The following is a 23425-nucleotide window of genomic DNA, read 5'->3' as shown; positions in this document are numbered from 1 at the left end:
CGGTCTGACGTCGTTCGTTCTAAATGCCGGTAATCCTATATTTTTCGTTCACACATAGCGTTTACCGGTAAATTACTGGTAATCTTACAACCTGTCTTACTGGTAAATTGGGAGCACTGATTTACCGGAAAGGTTCTGTTCACACATGACATGTTAACTGCAATTTACCAGTAAATTACCAGTAAAGACTGTATGTGTGAAAGGGACTATTGACTTAACATTGAAATCACTCGCGCTTGACGCCTCTACCGCGGCTGGTGTAAACGCAGCATCAGTTTTACCACTCACCCCTCCCTTTCGAAACGCACAGAGAAGCATAGTTATGTATATTATATTACATTTCTTTCAATAGATCTTCCTAAAAATGTACACATTGTACCTTTATAGAGTATCCGTATGCTGTTTTCTTATCAAGCTTCCATATGACAGTATACTCCAATGTAATAAGATTTGAAATGACACGAGAGTGAGTATTTGATGACATCATTTTCATTTTCAGCTGTAGTGTCCTTTTAAGCCTCCAGAGTTTCATTCTGCACTGAAACATTTCATCTCCAACTCATTATTTTGGTGCCTAAAGCTGACATATATACAATGACAGTCACCTGAAGTCTACAGAAAGCTCTGTGAGAACCCGCAGCCACATCTCCTTGTGCTATTATTCTCCTCCGATTTAAGTGATCTTCGTCCTATTCTCGTCATGAGCTGTTACTTGTGTGGGAGTATGTAGTCCCGTCAAAAAAGTGAAAATGGAGAAACAACACGTATGAGTCAGATTCTCATGCTTTTCTCCCTGTCTGCTTTTCACGCTCGCATACTCCTTCTCTCACTCGAGTCTGCTGCGCTCAGTGTTCAAACCTACTGTGAAGTTTCTGAACAGCAGGGAATCGGTCTGGTTATCTAAACAAAGACACACTGCGCTCAGCGCTTTATTAAAGAGTGGGCAGAAAATGGCCGCTGGGCAGTTGTCGGTGGTTTTGTTTGGCTTTCATGAGACCTCAGACCGTTAAACATGAGACCTCAGATTGTATCCGTCTCAAACGGCTCGACCGGCCCACGTTTGGTCAGATGTTGCTGCGCAGCTCAGAAGAACGGCTATCCCGGCGTGAGCTTTAAACTGCAACGCCGGGGAATCTGCTTAGCCGTCACAACTAATTACTTCATTTAATCCGAGCCGAGAGGAGCTTCTATATGTTTTAAGCCGATGGCTCTCGAACACTAATGTGAAAATCACAGTGCTGATGACTCTCGGAGGGCAGCACTTAACTGGTCACTGATCTGTAATGCTGGGAAAACCCACTTGATTGCAGTTTATTTTTTATTAGTGGGAATGATCCCGGGCAATATTTGGAAATCCCTAACTTGAATTAAACCAACTTGGTGTTGTTTGTCAGAGCCGAACAACACCATATAGGACATGAAAACCACAAGTGAGGTCTGTTTAACATTTGCTTCTCCTAAACAGTATATAGGGATGAAATTGAGAGCGACTAAATCACTTTAGTAACCTAAAGCAATTTGAGCATTTTACAACGTTTCCCAACAGTATAACTTATGAATTTTTCTGTGCACTAGACAAAGCAAAATCCGAGGCATATAGTTTTCCTTTTGTGCATGTGGGTGCATATGTGGGCCTGTGTTCAAGTCTGGCTTGCATCACTTTTAGATCATTTTCCCATGTTTTATTCATTTACAAGTTTTAGGCCACCATCAGCTTTTGTTTCAGCCAAGTGTAAATGACATATTTTTTTCACTCACTTTATTAAATACAAACAGGAATATAGGAAATATGAATACAAAATGTGAAAAAAAACACAATTTGAATTCAAAACACGTTTTGGGGAGATTCCTGAAGTCATTTGATTAGAAGAAATTAGGCTTTCATTTCATTTAGGTTTAAGAGATACTGCAGCTTCATGCTATTGCTTAAAGGAGGGGAGGTCACACTAAATAACTAACACTTTAGGTTTATTTAATTTTTTTTTAAAGGGACACTCCACTTTTTTGAAAATATACTCATTTCCAACTCCCTTAGAGTTAAACATTTGATTTTATACTGTTTTGGAATCCATTCAGCCGATCTTCGGGTCTGATGGTACCACTTTTAGCATAGCTTAGCATAATCCATTGTATCTGATTAGACCATTAGCATTGCGCTAAAAAATAAGAGTTTCAATATTTTTCCTATTTAAAACTTGACTCTTCTGTAGTTACATCGTGTACTAAGACTGACAGAAAATGTAAAGTTGCGATTTTTCTAAGCAGATATGGCTAGGAACTATACTCTCATTCGGGCATAATAATCAAGGACTTTGCTGCTGTAACATGGCTGAAGGAGGCGCAATGATATTACGCAGTGCCTGAAAATAGTCCCCTGCTATTGAAAGTTACCAGGGGGGCAAGGTTTCATATTTTATTGAAGCTTCCCGTGCGCCGCCATTGATTAGCGGACCCCCACCTACTGTTAGCATTCCATTGATTTCCATTCATTTTGGCGTCACTTTGAAAGTGAATAACTTTACATCTGAGGCATTTAAAGACTCCGTTTGTCCATTAATTATTTCTAAAGAAACACGAAAATGTATAAAATGCTCCATTACCATGTATCTTATGTTATGGCCCAGTAGAAGTAGTTTTTTGTAAAAATAGGCTAACTATTGCGTCATAACCTGCGACTCTCTGTTGTACAGTAGAGAAATTGCTGTATGGACAGGAGAAGAACGGATGGACGTGGAGGCATAAAGTCAATGGAGATTATTAATAAGAATACTTACCAAAATTTGTTCCTGCTCACGCTCGTCATCTCTGCAAGATTCGGTGGGTGACTCAGATTTCTCTTGGCACGACTATTAGAAAACTTACAATTGTCAGACAGGTTGCTCACGTGACATCTACGTCATCAAGCTCAGTTTGAGTCTGCGCAGTACGCTCGACACCCAGGAAGTGCATGCTTCTTATTGACTTCACTTTGACATTTTGCTATGTCCATTTCTTTTACTGTCTATGAAAGTTTGAAAACTCTTTGATCATTTTTTAGCGCAATGCTAATGGTAGGGATGCACCGATAGGATTTTTTGGGCCGATACCGATTTAAACAGACAACTTCTGGCCGATACCGATATTAAACACTTGTATACAATACTATGCAGTTGGTCTATTAGCTAGTTTATTTCTGCATCAAATTATTTTTACTGAACATGGATTGGATCTAATTAACATTCAACTGACCAACATAATAAGAGAGGCACAAATTAAGCTAAAACAAATATAATAAGACAGCATGACAACCTTCAAAGGTGGTTTTTGCTATTCAGCATTTATTTTATTAACAAAATTAACAAATTTTTTACATATAATGGATTTCTTTATGCAGTTAATTAAAAAACAATCGGTATCGGCCTTTCTCGTGCTATTGCCGATATGCCGATGGTTTCAAATTCATCAAAAATCGGCCGCTAAATATCAGCGGCCGATACATCGGTGCATCTCTAGCTAATGGTCTAATCAGATTCAATGGATTGTGCTAAGCTATGCTAAAAGTGGTACCGCCAGACCCGGAGATCGGCTGAATGGATTCCAAAAGGGTAAAAAATTTGCATAATGAGTGTCCCTTTAATATTGCAAACTAATTTCCTGTATTTTCTGGTTGTATTCTAATAAAGCTATTAAGAAATTATACAGATACCATTGCAAAAACAACAAATCTAATTGTGAAATGTTGACTTTAGTCTTTTACACAGTACAGTACATAACTAAAGAAAAGGCTGAACATACTGTAAAGCATTGTTTAAATTCTCTTAGCTTCCCAATTCTGCTCTCAGTTCCCCCCCAGATTGGTGTACGTCCACTGGATCAAGTTGCTGCCCAAGGACGAACTGTCACTTTGCAGTGTGGTACCCAGGGAAACCCCCCTCCAGCAGTTTTCTGGCAAAAAGAAGGCAGTCAGGTGAGTGCACAGCTTCTGCTTCCTACCCGTCTAACCAACAGGTCTTGTTAAACAAGCTGTGACACCGTATAACAAGACATAGCATTTCATGTACAGTACACCAATAGAGTCTTGCCAATGGTCAAAATAAGGAGTAAGCAAAATAATGATAGGGTAATATACTGTACTTACAGTACATATTTATGCACATCATGTTTTTTAATGACATTTGTGGCATTTTAAGCAGACCAATGAGAAAATGCATGCTGTCCATAAAGCTTATAAGAAAATAATCTTCATTTAGCTTTCCGGCTTTTTCTGCCATATGCCTTCTGCAGCATCACACATACTGTGCATGCACTCTTTGAATTTGGATTGAAGCGTATACATGCCTATATAATGCAATTAAGACCACAGCACTTCATGCATTCTACCACCATTCGGGTTTTTCATGCATAATTGCATTAATATAACTGCAGCATACTGTTTACATTGTGATTAAGCTTAATCACATACCATAATCACATTATAAGCGTGCATATAAATGTAACCATAGTCAGTCAGCATATTCCAATACTGCTCTGTGTATCATGCGTGGGTTTGCAGAGCCTGATTGGAGATCAAAGGCTGATGGCTTGATGTAAAGATGTTGTATTTGTGTCTCATGTTTATCAGTGACTCATTAACTCACCCGGTGCTTGAACACAAGCCCGAAGCCGCTCCATCATTATATTTCCCCTCGTTGCAGCTGATTAGTTGTATACTGCTGATTGCACTGAAGAGATGATTCAGAGTATCAGACTGCTTGAGCCGGGCCCTTTGATAGAGCCGCACGCTTTCAGAGGCATCATGGGATACCACCGGCGAGAGTTTGGTCTCATAAGAGGAGAGAATAGAGATGTGTGAAGAGGTGGGTGGAGCCAGTTTGACACAGAGGAACATCAGGTGTCAGGGGAGGAGCACAAAAGCACTGCGTTTAGTATAATGGCAATCCAGAGCATGCTTCTAGTCTAAAAATAGACCTCTGTCGGGACAGCAAAGAGCTAAGAGCACTCAGTCCTGATGCTTTACTGTTATATTGGAGTCATAGCGGTTGTGGTCTTGGAAATAGATTGAACAGTCAGTTTCAGCTAGCGAATTGAACTGCACGAAGGGGAAATATAACTGCATGACCAAACCCAGTGATCATTATTTTCTATACTGTGACTTGTTTTAATGAAACGCACATCATTAAATGTTTTGTTCTATTACGATGTTTCAGTATAGCCGTCCATTTCTTGAAAATTTGAGTTTAAATTTGATGTAGTTGTTTACATTTAGTCTTCTTTCTATTTAGAAACCAATCATAAACATAACACACATTTACTTTTACAGTTAGTACCGCTAAAAGACATCTTAAAAATCACATTTTAAGCAATTTGAATATAACAATCTGATTACAAACCTACAAACAATTATTATATTGTGTAAGGAATAATTGACGACGGGCCATTGAATTATTCGAAAAATAATGCACACCTGTGTTGTGGCCGTTATATCTCGGGTGTGCATTATCTTTCAGTAATTTAATGGCCCGTAGTCAATAATTCTGCTTATACTACACCTCAAGTCATCGATCACATGATATATTTAAAGGGATTCGTCCGGTTTTTTGAACGCTATTGTGAGTAGGACTATTTCTACCGCGTCTCATCCAACGGCTATTTTGCTTGTTCCAAAACGTTGTTTTAAAGCTGGCAATGAAGGCTTGAGCTGTTGATAGCATTCTAATGCGTTATTAGTGAAGTTATTAGAAAGAGAGCGACAGAGACAAAGACACAGAGAAAGAAAGAAAGAAAGAAAGAAAGAAAGAAAGAAAGAAAGAAAGAAAGAGAGGGCGAGCAAGTGAGAGAGATTGTGTAAACGAGGCTACCTCTATGCGTCTCTAAACAGCGCCGTTATTGTCTTGGAAAATTGTCTGTCATGTTGTTTTTGTTAGTCGGTTATTACAGTTAACTATGCGAAGTGCGAACTGTAATGTGGTCAAGAGAGCTGCCTGGAACTACATTCACCGGCGATTCCCAGAAAATAATTGCCCATCTCAGAACGTTCATGAGCCAATCAGATTCAAGCATTCAAGCAAATAAATATATTTATAACACAGGGCTGCTTTATTCTGATTAGTCAAGAAATGTTTCACAGGTATGCATAATTTTCCATAAATGCACACCTTATCTGTCAAATGTCTTAAATTAACCACTGTTAAATGTCTGTTTTCAGTATATTTAATCTTAAAGTCCCAGTGAAATTTAAACTGATCATTATTGTTATTGATTGTAATATTGCATTGTTTTACAATAAACAATTTATCCACATAAGTTATCTTTTTTATTCATGTGTTATCAAAATTTTCACTCAAAATCTAAAAATGTTCTCCCGCAATGTTCTCTTGTGGCGATCATTCTCTGATGATGTAAGCTAGATAGCTTGGGCGGGAACTTCCATTAATCCCGCCCCATCCAACTTTCAGTTTGCTACAAGTCTCATTTCTGCAAGCTACAAGTCTCAAGTCTCTATAATTCTGTTTTACTCGAAAATCAGTCCCTCCAGAAAAACGCGATTACGTGATCGCATGATTCAATGCATAATCAGCCAAAGTCTGCATATTTATGCGAGGGCCGAATTTTTTAAATACGCCGGACTTTCGCCGCATAAATTGAAGATTTCTGCTCGCATATGCAGAACTTGCATGATTTCATAATCCTTGCATTTTCATGGCAAAAAGTCACAAATATCTTTGCACGAAGTTGAAAATGTTGCATTTAATTCACACATTAACAGCCTTGTCCCCTGTTGTCATGGGAATGTTAGGAAGTGACTTAATTACGCGACGCAAACATCAATGAAAAGCTGCAAACAGTTTTTGCAAGTTCCCGCAATTTCAGTGCATAAAATTCCATAAATATCCCGCATATTCCATTGCAAAACTTGTCGCAAGATCAAGGATTTTTGCCCGCAACAATCATAAAAAAACAACACGGAAGTAAAGTCGATCGCGACTTCTAGTTCACTGGGATTTTTGGTTCCATGATTCCAGCTGAATGCTGCATAAGTGTTTATACAGTATGTAAAGACATGTAAACAAGACTATGTATAATGTTACAAACATCGTGATTTTGAAAACAGTTAAGTTGCATTCCCAGCTAGAGAGGAATAGTAAAGAATGACCACAAAGTACATCAAACTCTTTACTTTGGTAAAATCAAGAAATATCTTGCTTTACATAATGTGTCCTTTTCTTGTTACTCAGAATGCTGGGTAGTTTGCCAGTGGTATGGTGTGAACTCAAGAATCTGCTCTGTCATAGATGCTGCTTTTCCCTGGCCAACCTCCGTCCCAGTCGGGCCGTTATTCTGTGTCCATGAGTGGAGATCTGTCCATCTCTGATATTCACTCGGAGGACTCAGGCTACTATATCTGCCAGGCGATCAGTGTGGCAGGAAGTGTCCTTGCCAAAGCTCGACTGGAAGTGGAAACCGGTGAGTGTTGGGGATTACCGTTTATCCCACCCAACAAATGGCATCTCTAGAGAAAATGTTAACAAACCTAAGAGTACACACACACACACCAACCCAGTATCACGAAATTGCGTGACTATTTCACGCATGGACCAGCGTGACAATGTCACGCTTTGCCGCGTTTGAGCGTGAGCATGTCACGCTTTCTGTTTGTGTCACTGTCACGTATTGGTTACTCAACTTTTTTGTCCTAATTTCTTACCATTGTCGCTTCGGTTTAGGGTTAGATTTACATAAAATGACACCCTTACCTAAACAAACTCTAACCCCAACGTCAGGTGACAATTGGTTAAAGTTTAGAAAATATAAAAGAATAAGTATTGTATCTTTTTTTTATATAAACCAATACTTAAAGTGACAAATACTTAAAGTGACATATAACACAAGCACCAACTCTAACCCTAAACCGAAGCGACAATGGTTTGAAAATAGGACAAAAAAGTTGAGTAACCAATACGTGACAGTGACACAAACAGAAAAGCGTGACATGCTCACGCTCAAACGCGGCAAAGCGTGACATTGTCACGCTGGTCCATGCGTGAAATAGTCACGCAATTTCGTGATATAGGGTTGCACACACGCGCGCGCTCATGCAGAAATTCATTTTTTATGTCATCTTTATCAGGAAGCCTGGTGTTTGCTATGATAGCACATTGCTATTCCTATTGCAACCATTAGTAATTTTTCAAAATTCAAATTATTAAAGTTAAAGTAAATTACTTTCTGTAATTGCAAAATTAGTAAAGAAAGAAAAGTTAAGTTTCCTAATGTTCTTTTTTACAGCTGTCGGTTGTCACCGCGTTAGACGTATAAGATTACATACTGTATATACTGTACACTTTTAAAAATGAAGGTTCCTTAAAGTTTCTCTGTATTGGAAAAAGGTTCATCAGACTATAAAATTAAAAGAAATAGATCTTATATGAACCTTTGATGATTAGATCCTAGAAACCAAGAAGGGTTCTATGGCATTGCTCCAATGAACCTTAAATAGTAGCTTTTTGGTTTTGGCTCAATCATTCAAAAAAATATTTAAGTTTGATTAATTATATTTTACACAAGCAACACACACATCTCTGCTACAAATGAACATTTGAAGTTTGTTTCTAGTACTTACCATTCTTGAACAATTACACTAAACGTGAAAGAAGTGCAAACGTTACAACTTACCCCATAGGTGGGGTTAATTGTAACAGGCAAGGGGTTAGTTGTAACACTTGCTAAAAATTAAGTTTGTAGGGAAATATTTCAATACTATTTTGTCTATACACTTAAAGTGGATATTGTTTATATATTTGTCTATTATATACAGGTTATACACACTGTATTTATTTATCCAGCCTTTTTCTAACAATAGTTCAATTATAAATGGATACAAATGTCTAAATATGTGGAAAATTTTTTTTATATGTGACCCGGTCTGTAATAACAAATTCTGAAATAATTATTGATTATGATTTCAATCTTTGACGTGACCTTTTTCAATCAATATTAAAGATATAAACAAAAATACATTAGACACGATTTTTGATAAGACAGGCACATTTATTTTGTTGCCAGCCAGCAATCTTTCGTGTGTAGCCTATTTAAAACAACAGCAAAAATTTCGCTATAGCGGTTTTCATATCGTAAGTGCTTTGGGGTTAGTTGTAACACAGCGTTACAATTAATCCCGCTGGGTCAAAATATTTTTAAGGCCACCAAAAAAGTTGCTAAGAGCTGCAGACATATTTCAAAACAATGCTATTTTTTGTCAACAAGACACTGATTAATATGACATAGCATTGGATTTGGTATCTTACACACCCAACTTAGAAATTGAAAAAAACATATAATAATAAAATGTACTTACATGCCACCAAAGCACTCGTTCATCAACAGCTCTCTGGAAAAACATTATACATTTCCAATAATTTGCGGGAGATCGTCTTTTTGCAGCATGAAAAACATTCTGCAACAATGAAAACAGTCCATGTTACAACTAACCCCACGTTAATTTTTGCCCCGCGCACTCCTACCTTTATTTTTAAGAGGGAAGGAATTTTAACAATGACTTTGGGAGTGGGCCATTATATCACCACCTAGCAACCACCCTAGCAACCATGCAGAATACACTAGCAACTGCATAGCATTGCTATAATGACCACTCAGATCCCCTAAGCAACCACAAAGCAACACCCTGGAAACCATAATAGCATTGAGGTGGTTTTTGCACGTACTAGCACCATCCATCAAATCTAAATGTCACAGTACAAAGACACAATTCCAGAATATCTCCATGTTTTGTGAATTGTGTATTTAAAGTGTTATTAACTCTGACTGCCAGTTATACTTCCCTAGCTGTGTAAACAAGTCAGGGTGATCTTTAATGTCCGACCCCTGTTAAATGACTGGACAGATGCAAACACACTCCTTACTCAAACACTCTCTGCTGTTTATCCTTCAGGCCCATCAGATCTCATCCCACCAATTATCCGTCAGGGTCCAGCCAATCAGACTCTCGGCTTAGGCTCCAGCGCCCTACTCCAGTGCCATGTGATGGGCAGACCGTTCCCCAGCGTCAGGTGGGAGAAAGACGGGCAAAACATTCTGGCTGATGACATTCACATAAGCCTAATGGAAAACGGCACTTTACACATCAACGGCGTGAAGGTATTTGACAGACGCTGCGGACAAAGCCGGGAATTGTTTGCTTTGATTAGGGCTGTGAAAAGCAAAAGCTCGCTGGACGGAGAGCTTCTGTGAAAACATTTCAGATTGATTGAGACATTCACAAGCACACCTGAAGTAATGGGCTCCACTTGAGCGTCTCATATCCTCTGACTTACCGAGGCAGGGTTTCCATCAATGCATGCCAAAAAAGGGGAAAAATTGCCGTATAACCTTCATCCATCAATAACCAGCAAAACTGTTTGCTCGGAGAAGCTCGGCTTAAATTCAGTTCTAATGTAATTAGGTGCTCGGAATTTTACAAAATTCCAGTGACTAAGTGGAGGTGACGCTAATCTGTAATTTTCTTCTAGGATCGGAGAAAAGACTAAGATATATTTTAATTGATTGTGGCAGAGGAAGACTAACAACCGGTGGTTTTGGTTTTAATTAGAAGATCTTGCGCACCCCTCTTCATTCATCAAGTCGGTGCAGTGGAAAAAGATAGCTTGAGATTTTAGGCGTACGGTGCGATACATCAGAAAACAGCCGAATCTGTCATGTTTGACATTGGGGATATATTAGCCTATCAAATGAAGATATAGATAGGACTAAAATATTTAGTTTGCTAGAACTCTTTGAAGCTCTCCTGAATATTAAAGCAGCATATGAGCACTTAGTGGGTCTTATTCACGAATACCTGTGTACAATTGTTCTTAGTTGTGTGTGCAGAAAAGGTCTCATGCAATATTCATGCAATAAATAATGTGTGTTGGATTCACAACAGGTGCATCCACACGTAAATATGTCTTACCCTCTGTCTAACATAGATAAATCTGAATTATTAAAAAGTTGGATCTGATAAGGTCTTTTCGCTTTTTACTTAGTACATTCATAAAACCCCTGTTTGTGATTTAGCATACAGTGTGTGTGGGTATGTGTGGAATAATGATTTTCACACATGGATTTCACAAACAAATACATGCATAGACACATTTAAAAAGACACAATTCAAGTTCATTTCTACAGTATAGTGCGTTTTATAATGTTGCACTGTTTCAAAGCCAAAAACAAAAAACAGACAATATATGTAGAGAGTAAAAATAATAATATAGTAATTATAATGTAAAATAATAACAATAATATGTAAATGGGGAATATATATCTATATCTACCTCTATCTACCACCTCTATCTACCTCTCTCTCTCTCTCTCTCTGTCTCTCTCTCTCTCTCTCTCTCTCTCTCTCTCTCTCTCTCTCTGTGCAATTGATTTGCGATAAGTCACGAGTTAACTCATGACAATCATGCGATTAATCTAGATAAAATATTTTAAAGAGCATCTATTTCATTGCTAAAAACAACATTATTTTGTATATTTGGCATAATACAATGTGTTCGTGTGGTTTATGATTAAAAACACATTATTTTCCACATACCTTACATTTTTGTAGCTCCAGATTTCATTCTCTTCCTGAAAACGCACAGATTTTAAAAGCTCTGGGTCCCTGATTGGCCAGCTAATCTGTACGTTGTGATTGGTCTAAATACCTCTGACGTCAGACGGAAATGTGACGCTTCTAAACATGTTTGAAAGATTTGGTCACAATGCTATGCAAACAGGAGTTTATAAGCTCTAAGTGCATTTAACAGTTTTTTGAATATTATATGATTAATTTTATAATATATTATTAATAAATTAATATATATTAATATTATATTATTGCAGATTTTCCAAAAGGTTTACAATAGCAAAACTATTTGTATAAAAAATTCGGTCAGTAGGATTATTTAGACTATTATATTCATAACTATTAAAGGTACAATATGGGTTTTTTAGCGGTATCTAGCAGTGAGATTGCTAACTGCGGCCAACCTCTATTTCGAAACGCAATCAGAAGCTACAGTCACTGTAGGGAAGAAAAACGCTTTGTAGAACAGTTTGTCCATTTAGGGCTACTGTAGAAACATAATGGCAATATCCGTGTAAGGAGACCCACTTTGTATATAAACGGCTCATTCTAAGGTAATAAAAATATTATTATTATTATTAAAATAATTATTAACATAATTTCATTATGTGAGGTGTATATACACCAGTGATATAATTATGTGTATTATATTGCATTTTTTTCAATAGATCCTTTTAAAAGTTATACAATGCACCTTTAAGTATATGTGTCAAATTGTTATGTAAGTAACTATAAAAATAATATGTGGGATTGTATTCACCAGTGTATTTTATTGCTAAGAAAAAACTTTTAAGTACTTTGAGATGTATCTATGTGTTATACAGGTTTTTTATAATTTCAAAAGCATTCACACAGGCTGAATGCCATCAGTGGTGAAATGTCTGTATCTTAATTGAGACATCTGACAGACTGCACAGCGGTACCCAGAATATCAAACAGGCGTTTCGAATGTCAAAGTTGATCTTGGGGGTGCTTTATCAGCCACGACCTCTAACTCAATACAAACTAAACTAAGTGATCGGCCAAAAAAAAACCCCATTTGATCTGTGTCATTCAGGAAAAGAGCGCACTGCGCAACAGAGACATTGCATGCTCGCAATTATCTTTGTTGTCTTTCAGACGTGCATGGAGAAAGATGATGATTTTGTCCTCTCTGTTGCTAGGAGACAGACTCAGGGACGTACACCTGTGTTGCATCCAGTTCCACCGGTGAGACAAGCTGGAGTGGGACTTTAGCAGTGAAAGGTACAATGTGCATTCCTGAAGCATAACTAGTTGAAAAGATTAACACAGTAGATGCAGGTGTGTGCCCTTGACTGAGGCAGTTCAGTTTGACCCTGTTTCTTGTGTTTAGTAACCGGAGCGTCCTCTCTTCCGGTGATCTCACGGGTTCTGCAGCTGCCTGGTCCTCCTCAGAAACCTGTGGTGACAGAAGTGACCTCACACAGTGTCACTCTCACCTGGCAGCCCAACCCACATGAGGGCGGAGCAGCTGTCACTTCTTACGTCATTGAGGCTTTCAGGTTAATATGATGCTATTTAAGCTTTTCTTTCTTTTATAAGGATGCTTATTTTTCAGAAACTCTTGATAGATTCTTTTACAGACAGTTGGTAAAAAAGTGCATACAAATACATAATGTTCAGGGTTTGCCAACTATGGTTTAATCTCAAACTCATTTATAAAAAAAGAATTAAATGCAAATAATACAATATTAAGTTAACTTTAGCCACGGTTAAAGTTTAGGATAACTTAAAATGTGTAAGACACTGCACATTAATAAAGATAATTTCAATGGTCTGTATGATGTACTGTAGGCTTCACAGTACATCACAAAACTTCACAAGTTTTTAAATGCATTATGTTAAACTGTAGTACTACAACCAAAATGCAACTTAAACACTTTAATCGATTCGATTAAGGTCGATCAACTAAAATTTTGATAAGATTGAATGAGGTGGTGTAGAGTGATCTGTGATCCAATCAACAGGAGAAAAGTCTGCATTTAAGCGCGTGAACTATAGTGTTTTCTCAATCAGATCCAAAAATACTTTGTGGACATGCATAGAGGAATCGTGCTTATGTTCACATCTTATATTTTCCTCTTATTTGCATATCACACATTGCTTGTTGCAAAAGCATTCAATAGTAAGGCACTGGTAACACGCATTAATAAAGAAATGAGGACACACAGTGAATATTCTGCAGTGTTTCATTACATTACATAAACCAATAAAACACAAAGAACCCAACTTTAATTTTGTAGATTCATCCAGAGATTAACCATTAACTCGACGAGAGACGCTGTGCGCAGCGTTGCCAAGAGTTCAGAATTGGGCTACTTTTAAACTCTTTCCGCAAGTTGTTTTTTCTGCGAGTTCTTTATTTATTCTTTACACTATTCCAACATCTATGGCTATATTCATGGCGAGAACTGGTTAATTCATACACAAGTTAATTCAGACACAGGTTGGGGGAGGGACAATTTGGCACAGGGAGTTTCATAGGGAAAACAGGGAGAACATGCAAACTCCACACAAAAAGGCCACCTGACCCAGCCGGGGCTCGAACCGGGGAGCTTTTTACTGTGAGGCAACAGTGCTGTAACCACTGTCCCACCCTTTTCTGCAAGTTAAAGATGCAAGGGTTTCATTTATTGGTATTTGGGCTGTGCATGATTTTGGGGTAGTTTTATATGGCTGTTGGGCTGGTTTTGTTACACGGATCTGGCAACCCTGGCTGTGTGCTTGCGCAGACATTTAGTTTCGATAATATAGAGTGCACATACAAACAAACATTGATATATAAAAACTGCCGTGATTGGCAATTGGATTGAATTCAGTTGGATTTACAAAAATTGGTGCAAGTAAACATAGCCAGTGATGCCATAGAAGAACCGCTTTTGGTTCTTCAAAGAACATTTAAGTCTAAGGTCCTTTTTATAGTCTTGAAGTTCCCCCATAGTCGTAATTTTATCACTTAAAGGACAAGTTCAGTATTTTACACTTAAAGCCACTTAACAGGGGTTTAAGTGTTAAATACATAGTATAAAATACAAAGCATCATACTAGCATATGTAAAAAATGTCTTTAATAAAACAGCTTGAATGTAAGTCTACACCCTTGCGTCATTTAGTCTACGTAGATCTATGAATATGCAAATTAGTTCCCACACAAATTCTTTCGCAAGCTATGCGAAAACCTACAACATTTATTTTTATACAGTAAAAAGGTGATATTTCTTTTTAACAAAATTCCCCTTTCAAAGCCTACAGCGAACGGCTGGTTTGGACTACAGCCGTCTACTTCCTGCTTGAATGACATCAAAATAAGAGCATTTGACTACACTCCGCCCACAGGAATAAGTCAGATGCCAGTTACAGGAACATGCCCACATTTGGGGAATTTAGCTTATTATTTTGTGCTTATTAGTTGTGCAAATCACTCCGCCCAAGTAGCAGTGCTTCGCCTTCTAAGAAAAAAGTTCCCAGTATGTTAAAAGATGGATGTGTCTCATTTGACCTTGTTATTTTTACACGGCTCGACTATACAAATCACATCACATAAATAGGGAAATGTTCGCGTTATTTTGTCACATATTGGGAACAGTATGCTAGCTGGAGCCATTCACTTCCAGTCTTTGTGCTAAGCTAAGCTAGCAGGGGCTGCGTCAGACAGAGTTACAGCACGTACGTAGATGACAAAGGTGTCGTGGAATTTTAGCCGCATCAAATAATACTCACTAAGAGTGAAAGTCAAGGATCACACAGACACACTGTCAACAGAATTTTCTTTGTCTGAATTTAATATATTCTATAGAATACGCTCTCACTCCCTGGTGCTAGAAGTTTAAAAACCTAAGAGCCTCGTTTACAAGGTTAAGCACATATTTATAGTAAGATACTGAAAAACACACTCATCCCATCTCCGCCCATGAACCAAAGATCGTCATCTTAGTTCCACCGTCACTTAGAAAATAAACCTTCAATTTATCAATGACTAAGAAACATATCAGTTGAAGCACATCTGGTCAAATAGAAGAAATGATTTTGTTCTCAGTGAAACTCTACCGTTTACTGAGTTTTTCCACTTGTTCTTCATTTGGTACTCATGTCATTCACTAGCCCCCCTTTATCTTATCTGGTAGGACTTTGCATAATGTCCTAGTCTTTGGACATTTTACTACTGAACAGATGGAAAGAACAGAAATCTTTCACTAGAACAGAAGAACAGGATTTTGCATTTAACAATTATAAGTTCATAAACTATAATTAAAATAAAAATAAAAAATCTTCCACTACAAGGGTATGAACTTATCTAACTCTGGGGAATACGGTGAATAAGCTAAATTCCCAAAATGTGGGCGTGTTACTTTAAGCACAAACGGCTCTGGTTAAGCTAAGCTGCTGTCGAATCACAACACACTAAACAAGCTACACAATCAGAACATGTTACGTATTTCTGAAGGAGTGACTTCATAGAACAAGGAAGACTTGAGCCTGTTTTTAGAACAGTGAAAACAGCGTTTTAGAGATAAGTAAATTGTGTGAAAAATACTGCTTTTTTACACACAAAACATTCACACGTGTCATATTGCGCATCAAAAACACAATCATAGCTTCAAAAACACAGAAAGAACGGCAGCTTTAAGTTTACAGTATGTCTCTCCTTTGAAAATGCATCAAGCCAGTTCCTGTATTTAAAATAAGCCGCATTATTACATATCTAACATGTATATGAAAGATAAACATCTCCACTGGCTTCATGGGTAGAGTGAGTCAGATGTATTCATTGCAGCAGTGGTTTTGTTAAAAAACGTGTCAGACCGGATGGAAGTTTGTAAGGAGCAGACCGGCTGCTACCGTTAGAATTCAGCTGAACTTTTATTCTGTTGGTTCTGCAGAGGTCAGATGAACAGAAGTGTGTAATAATGTCCTGCCAGCAGAACAACAGGAAGGGTGAAGCAGTGAGGCAGAGTGTAGAGGCCAAGTCGTTATTTAGCTCTGCTCTGACACCTTGTTAAGGAGACGTTCGGATTTATAGTGCAGCCCGCTCTTCCTGGAGGTCACGGTCGTGTGCGGAGTCAGAGAAGTGGACTGGGCAGATCTTGTGGTGCAAAGAGACAATGCCAAATTCTTTCCCAATGACATTCACGCGCCTCTTTGTGTTTCTCATTAACAAACACCAATGTGTCCAATCCACCATGCCAGACATGAGAGTTCTTAAAATAAGTAGCTGTTGATCAGTACTCATGTGAAATTCTTTCTTTCTTAATTGGTAGAGGCAAAAAGGTCATATGGATTCCAAGGAAATTGTAGCTTGAATGCATTGTAAGTCACTTTACAAGTGTATGCCAAATACACAATTATAATTGATATGTCTTGAGGCACATGCATGGGTAAATGTTAAAGACAATTTTTGTTTACAAAATATTTTGTAACATGGCCTCCAGTACCATATAATAAAGTAATATTTATAGGTATAATAATTCAATTATACTGAATTATAAACTACATTAAAATAGGTAATATTCTCAGTTGGTTCAGCATTGGGTTAGATGTGCCACACACACACACTGAGAAAATGTATAGCTTTGGATGAAAGTGTCTGCTAATGCATAAATGTAAATGCCATGTGTCTATTAAAAGATAAAATATATAACTGCACAGTGATACAAAAAGCTTGGGGAATGATCCATATCTGTGCTTTAAATGTTATGATTCACAGAGAGGAACGGGACCCAAGTGCAGGGAAGGTGAACTCAGAAAGGGTTTATTAACAAAAAGATAAGACAAAACATTAACAATGATTCACAAGACTAAGACTAGACTATCCAACACACTAAGACAAACTTCACAGGACTGTCTTGACTTGACTATGTCAAAGATACCAAACATCCAAAACAATTTAGCACAGGACAAGACACACTAAAAACTAAACAAGATAACAAGGGAAGGTCAGATGTGGGGAGTTAGCCAATAATGAATAATTAACAAGGAGACAAGGGGGCGGGGCTGCAGCACACTTCCCAAACAAAAGGCCATGTGCTGTCACACAAAACATGGGTACTGCCATGATCCTGCCACATGACCATGAACAACTATGAATAACTATGACAGACTTGCAAGATCATGACATTAAAGGGGACAAATCAGACTTTTTCCAGGTTTAAGTGCTATAATTGGGTCCCCGGTGCTTCTATCAACCTAAAAAATGTGAAAAAGATCAACTCAGTAACTTAGTTTTGGTGAACCATTCTCTGCAAACATGTAAAAGAATAGTTAATTGAAATTTGGCTCCCCTTGTGATGTCAGAAGGGGACAATACCGTCCCTTAATTTGCACTATCCAACCACAGCACTGCCATTTAGTGCAGAGATCAGCTCATTTGCATTTTAAAGGACACACCCAAAAACAGCACATTTTTTCACCTACAAAGTGGCAATTTAAACATGTTATAATAATTTATCGATATGGTATTTTGTGCTAGAACTACACATACGTACTCTGGAGACACCGAAGATTTATTTGACAACTTAAAAAAGTCTTGTGAAATGTCACCTTTAAACCTTAATCTCTCCATTCAGTCATCAACATCAATATTGTTTATTGTCTTTATCTTATTTCAGTCAGTCAGTGGGCAGCACATGGCAGACAGCGGCTGATCTTGTAAAGCAGGAGAAACACACCGTGTCTAAGCTCCAGCCCAATACGGTGTACCTGTTCATCATTCGGGCGGTAAACTCCTACGGCCTAAGCGACCCCAGTCCCATCTCAGAGCCGGTCCGAACACAGGGTGAGTGTCAAGGTGTGTGCCTTTGCTTGCGTGTGCAGTATCTGTATTTTACATGTACATTTTATCTCAGATGCCCCAGAAGGTCAGGTAACAGACCAGGGACCTGTGCAGATGGACTCGGGTGGAGTCAAAGTTCGTCTTCAGAAACCAGAAGTTTTGAGCCCAAATAGCATTAAAGTCACGTGGACTGTGAGTAATTGTGCATGTGTAGAAATGTGTGAAATATATCAGACAATAGTTTTATTTACTTTATTGTATTTACATTGTTATTTCAGCTCGACCAGCACCCTCGATATATTCAAGGGTACAGGTTGTATTACAGGCCTGTGGGGAGCGCTTGGATGGTCCAGGATATTAAAACAGCATCCCTACGCACTGCTGTCTTAACAGATCTAAACATAGGAAAAGAATACGAGCTTAAAATCAGACCGTATTACAATGAGTTGCAGGGCATGGACAGTGATATCACAATGTTTCGCATACCAGATAAAGGCAAGACATGATAACATGATTCTTAACTTTGCAGTTTAATGACTTTCATTATATCCTTAAACTTTTGTTGTAATGTTTATGAAACGTAATATTTTCTGCTTTTAGTGCTGAGCCCGCCTCAGGAAGTTAAAGTGGAGCAGATAAATAACAGTTCAAGCGTGCGAGTGTCATGGCAGCCTCCTCCCTCTTATTCACCAGACCAGATCATACTAGAATATAGGGTAAGAATCTTAGTAAAAATAACAACAAAAAAAGATATTTTAAGCTTTTTTTTTCTTAAGACTTCCAATATAGTACGTAGTTCTTCAACTCTTAGTGACGACACACAGTATTTTGTCTTTCATGTGGTAAAATGGTAACACTGAGCTCTGGTTCTGTCTTACAGGTGTGGTGTATAGGAAATGAGTCTCAGCAGGTGATGAACAGAAGTGTGGATGGAGATGTGCCGTGGGTGCTGTTGGATGGACTGTTGCCCGAGTCGACGTATCGCGTGCAGGTCGCGGCGGTGACAAATTCGGGATTGGGCATTTACAGTCAGCCAGCGTTCATCTACCTGAGTGAGTAGGACCTACTGGTACATATGCAAGAGATGCTGAACCGATGCACGCCATGCCATGGTTTGTTATGAGTCATTTAGATTATATATCATGTGTTTATGAAGACGTTTAAATGTTTGGAATGTAATTAAAGCGCATCTATTATGCAAAATCCACTTTTACAAGGTGTTTAGACATATTGGCCCTCATTTATCATTCTTGCGTATATGTTGGCGTAAGATTATGCTTACACTCCTCTCACCGCCTGATTTATGAAGCTGTGCGTACCTTTGAAATTCAGGTGTACGCAATACCTGCCCTTCATAAATGCAGCGGCTGAAAACGATTGTCATTAGAAATAACACACCCATATAAATTCAAGTCTCCGCTTTCCCCACGCCCTCATTTTATGCCATGGACACACGGAAGACTGCAAAGAAGAGAAACCAGAGAAGTGGAAAGAAACAGCAAGTTGTTGCTCCCACCCAAATAGGGGCATTTTGTGCACGCTATAATAAATGATCTGTGGGGTATTATGAGCTGAAACTTCACAGACACATTCTGGGCACACCTGAGACTTAAATCTTGTAAAAAGACCATAACAGATGCCCTTTAAGCAAAGGAAAGCCTTTATTGTCATTGTAAAGGTCTGCATACAACAAAATTAGGAGTGTTGCTTCTTTTGGTGCCAAAACAAAAACCATAGAAATATATATATATAAAGGAGAAAGATTTATGAAGGACAAACCGATTCAAATCAAATGCATTGAGTTCCTGTGGTGCATTTCTTTATTGCACATACCTTGCTTATTCCCTAAGCATAAGTAGCAAGCATAGATGATGAATAACAGACTGAATTGAAAAGTAACTGTAGTGGAATAAAATGATAATATTGCACATTGACATTTCATGCATGTGTGACTTTATACTGTAGTCCTAATATCAATAGGGAAATGTGTCATATTTGTACTGTATATGAATGTGTGACATATAAATCATTATCGTAGGAAACAATGTATATCAGGTATTGATTATTGATTCACATGCACAGTGATGTGATGTAACAGTGCAGCAGTGTAAGGATGCTGTACGAGTCTCTTCACGTCAAACTGTAATGTGAAGACAAGATTGTAGAAACGCAGAATCTATTTATGCCACAGTTAGGTTGTAACCGTTGTTCCTGTAGGTTGATTGGCAGAGCATTGTGCCAGTAGCACAAAAGGTCATAGATTTGATCCCAGGGGACACACTTACTGATAATACAACTTGGAGCTTGCAATGCACTGTATGTCGCTTTTGATAAAAGCATCTCTGCCTGATGCATAAATGTTAAAGTTGACCCAGTGTAGGCTTGCTGATGGAGAAAATAGTATTAAACTGAAAGCTAAATTAAAGATAAGTAACATCACTGGAACACATAAACACTGGTGTCACCATCATTTACTACAGAGCTTTGAGTGTAACATTTCTCTTACCTGACAGATACTCTAAACATTTATTCATATTTAAGATTATGAAATACTGCTGCTATATATCAGCTGAAGATTAATTTTGAGAGAAATATATTTTGATGAAACGTTTCCTGTATAAGACAAGAGACATTTACACACTCTCACTTTTTATTCCTCTACTTTTAGAAGTACCAATAGATCAATCTCTGTCAGTGATGAAGGATGATAGTGTGAGTCTATCAGAGCAGATCACTGTGGTGGTCCGTCAGCCAGCTTTCATCGCTGGAATTGGTTTGTCCTCGTGGATGGTTTTAATGGGATTCAGTGCCTGGATCTATTGCAGACACAAGAGGAGGAAAGAGCTCGGCCACTACACAACCTCCTTTGCTTACACACCTGCAGGTTACACATATGTTTATAGCAGTGTCTGTCTTTACCTAATTATGTATTCAAATGAGCACTTGGATGATCATTTATTTTGCATTTTTATTCCTCAGTTGCTCTTTCTCGTGGCGAAGGATCCGATCTTATCAACGGAAGGTGTGTTTCATGGAAAGATTTACCCATTGTGTATATTGTATGAAGGTTTTTTCTTGTAGAAGTCATTTTACTGAAGTTACGGGTAATATCATAAAAAGTACATGATCTTTTGGAAAAATAGTCACATCGAAATTGAAATTAAAACTTACTTTTTTATGGAATATTGTGGGATTTGATAAATTACTTATATGTGAGCTTCATTATTTAAAAAAAAATAATGAGCCCTTATAATTTTTAATCAAAAACTGTAATCTCCCCATCTACTCGAAACGATCTCTATGTTTGGTCACAAGGTATGGCGCAAGGGCGGGCCCGGAAAAAGATTGCAGCGTTTAGCAAGTAGCAACATGACCCAATTTTAAACAATCCAATCAGTTCTCAATAGACGAAATTAAGTCCCATCATACCTTTTTTCTAATTTCAGAAGCCGCTTCACTCGGATATGTCACAAATAAGACAATCGCTACTTCCATTTCATGTCGGTTTTGACTGACAAGGACATTTTGATTTCAGCATGTTAAAGAAGATTATTATTGAACCTAATTTAATTTGCATATTTAAATTTATAATAATAGAACACTCATCAAAACTATGGGATAACACGATTGTTATTATAGAAAATTATGTTTATGTGACTTGAAGTTACTAAAATCAAATCAAAACTATCTTACATAAGATAGTCTTAAGAATATTTTAAAAACTGGCCTTTTATCAAGCAGCTTCTTAACCCTTTCCCCGCCATTGACAAGTTATCTTGTAAATTAAGAGTAAACATTTGCATAAAAAACGTATTTCTGAAGAATTTTCATGTTAATCTGCAATGCCCCAATTATCCACTAGATGAAATACCCAATTTATGAAAAAACTGAAGCCAAAACGTTATTTACCAAATTTTAAACTCTGTGTATGTTTTGAAAATCGTTCTGAATCTGATCTCTAACAAAATTCTTTTGCAAAAATGCAATTATTTCAGTTTTTTGCTAGAAAATTTGTATTTTTAAAGAAAAATACCCATATTTAGTTTTTTGTTTGTTTATTGTTTGTTTGAAAGCAGAGGGTCTGTTCTTTTATTTGATATATTTGTATGTTTACATATTTTTAGAAGAAAATCACAAAAAAAAAATGCTGGCGGGCAACTTTAAAAAAAAAGGGCTGGCGGGGAATGAGTTAAGGTCTCGACCTGGGATGGGATTTTTAAACCGTATTTAAGGAGTTATCTATTATGGACTTTTATTAGTTGCATTGTCTTCATTGTTTGGTCCGATCATCTATATATAAAAAATAATTTCATTAGAAAACTCAAATTGCATTTATTGAAATTGTTTTTAATAATTATTAATTTTTCCTTTTTATTATTTTATTTTTATATTTGTATTATTATTATATAATTATTATACATTACATTATATATAAAATTCTATTTATTTATTTATTTGTCTACAAGTGTAACATTTAAACATTCATACATTAGGCCACACATTTGTAAGGTTATGAGAAACACAATATACATAGAAGTGTTAAAGGCACAGCACACAATAAATCTCAGAGTCACACAGCATATGAAAAACAGTCTTACTGTGGGTTTACACCAGATGCGAGTTCAACGATTTCCGCATGTAGATTACATACAAAGTCAATGCAAAGCCACTATTAGATGTGTCCTCGCGTGGGACGATGCGAATGACACGATATGGGCGGCGCTTTCTGTGAAAACACGCACTATTCGCCTCAGACGCGTCTTCGCCCAAGTTGAAAATATTCAATGACACAAAGTTAAATCACGCGAGTAATCTAGAGCGAGCAACGCGATGCGATTGCACGCATCGCGTTTGATGTAACCCCACAGTTAGGGGCCAATCACACCAAACATGTTTATGGCAGTTGCAGGCGCCTTTTTTGAATGATAGTCTATGGGCAGTGAGCGTATGCGCGCTGTTTATGCGCGCCAAACCCCTTGCGGTTTTTGGCGCCGATCGCAGCACGTGTTTTTGAATGAGAGCTGAGAGCGAAAA

General features: G+C 37.7%; 1 protein-coding gene across 1 annotated transcript in view; it reads left to right on the top strand.

The window, feature by feature from the left end:
• Positions 1-23425, top strand: part of LOC135771207 (roundabout homolog 2) — an 80135-nt gene that overhangs the window by 45817 nt on the left and 10893 nt on the right. The window contains exons 7-18 of the mRNA XM_065281350.1: positions 3822-3946; positions 7272-7443; positions 9929-10134; positions 12766-12847; positions 12957-13125; positions 18228-18394; positions 18465-18583; positions 18670-18886; positions 18992-19107; positions 19272-19443; positions 21060-21275; positions 21371-21413. Coding sequence (XP_065137422.1) covers positions 3822-3946; positions 7272-7443; positions 9929-10134; positions 12766-12847; positions 12957-13125; positions 18228-18394; positions 18465-18583; positions 18670-18886; positions 18992-19107; positions 19272-19443; positions 21060-21275; positions 21371-21413 — 1804 coding nt within the window. The remainder of the gene's footprint in view (positions 1-3821; positions 3947-7271; positions 7444-9928; positions 10135-12765; positions 12848-12956; positions 13126-18227; positions 18395-18464; positions 18584-18669; positions 18887-18991; positions 19108-19271; positions 19444-21059; positions 21276-21370; positions 21414-23425) is intronic.

Source organism: Paramisgurnus dabryanus, chromosome 8 (assembly GCF_030506205.2).
Source record: "Paramisgurnus dabryanus chromosome 8, PD_genome_1.1, whole genome shotgun sequence".
NCBI lineage: Eukaryota > Metazoa > Chordata > Actinopteri > Cypriniformes > Cobitidae > Paramisgurnus > Paramisgurnus dabryanus.
Note: the sequence above shows the minus strand (reverse complement) of the source record. Positions and strands in the feature narration are given on the sequence as shown.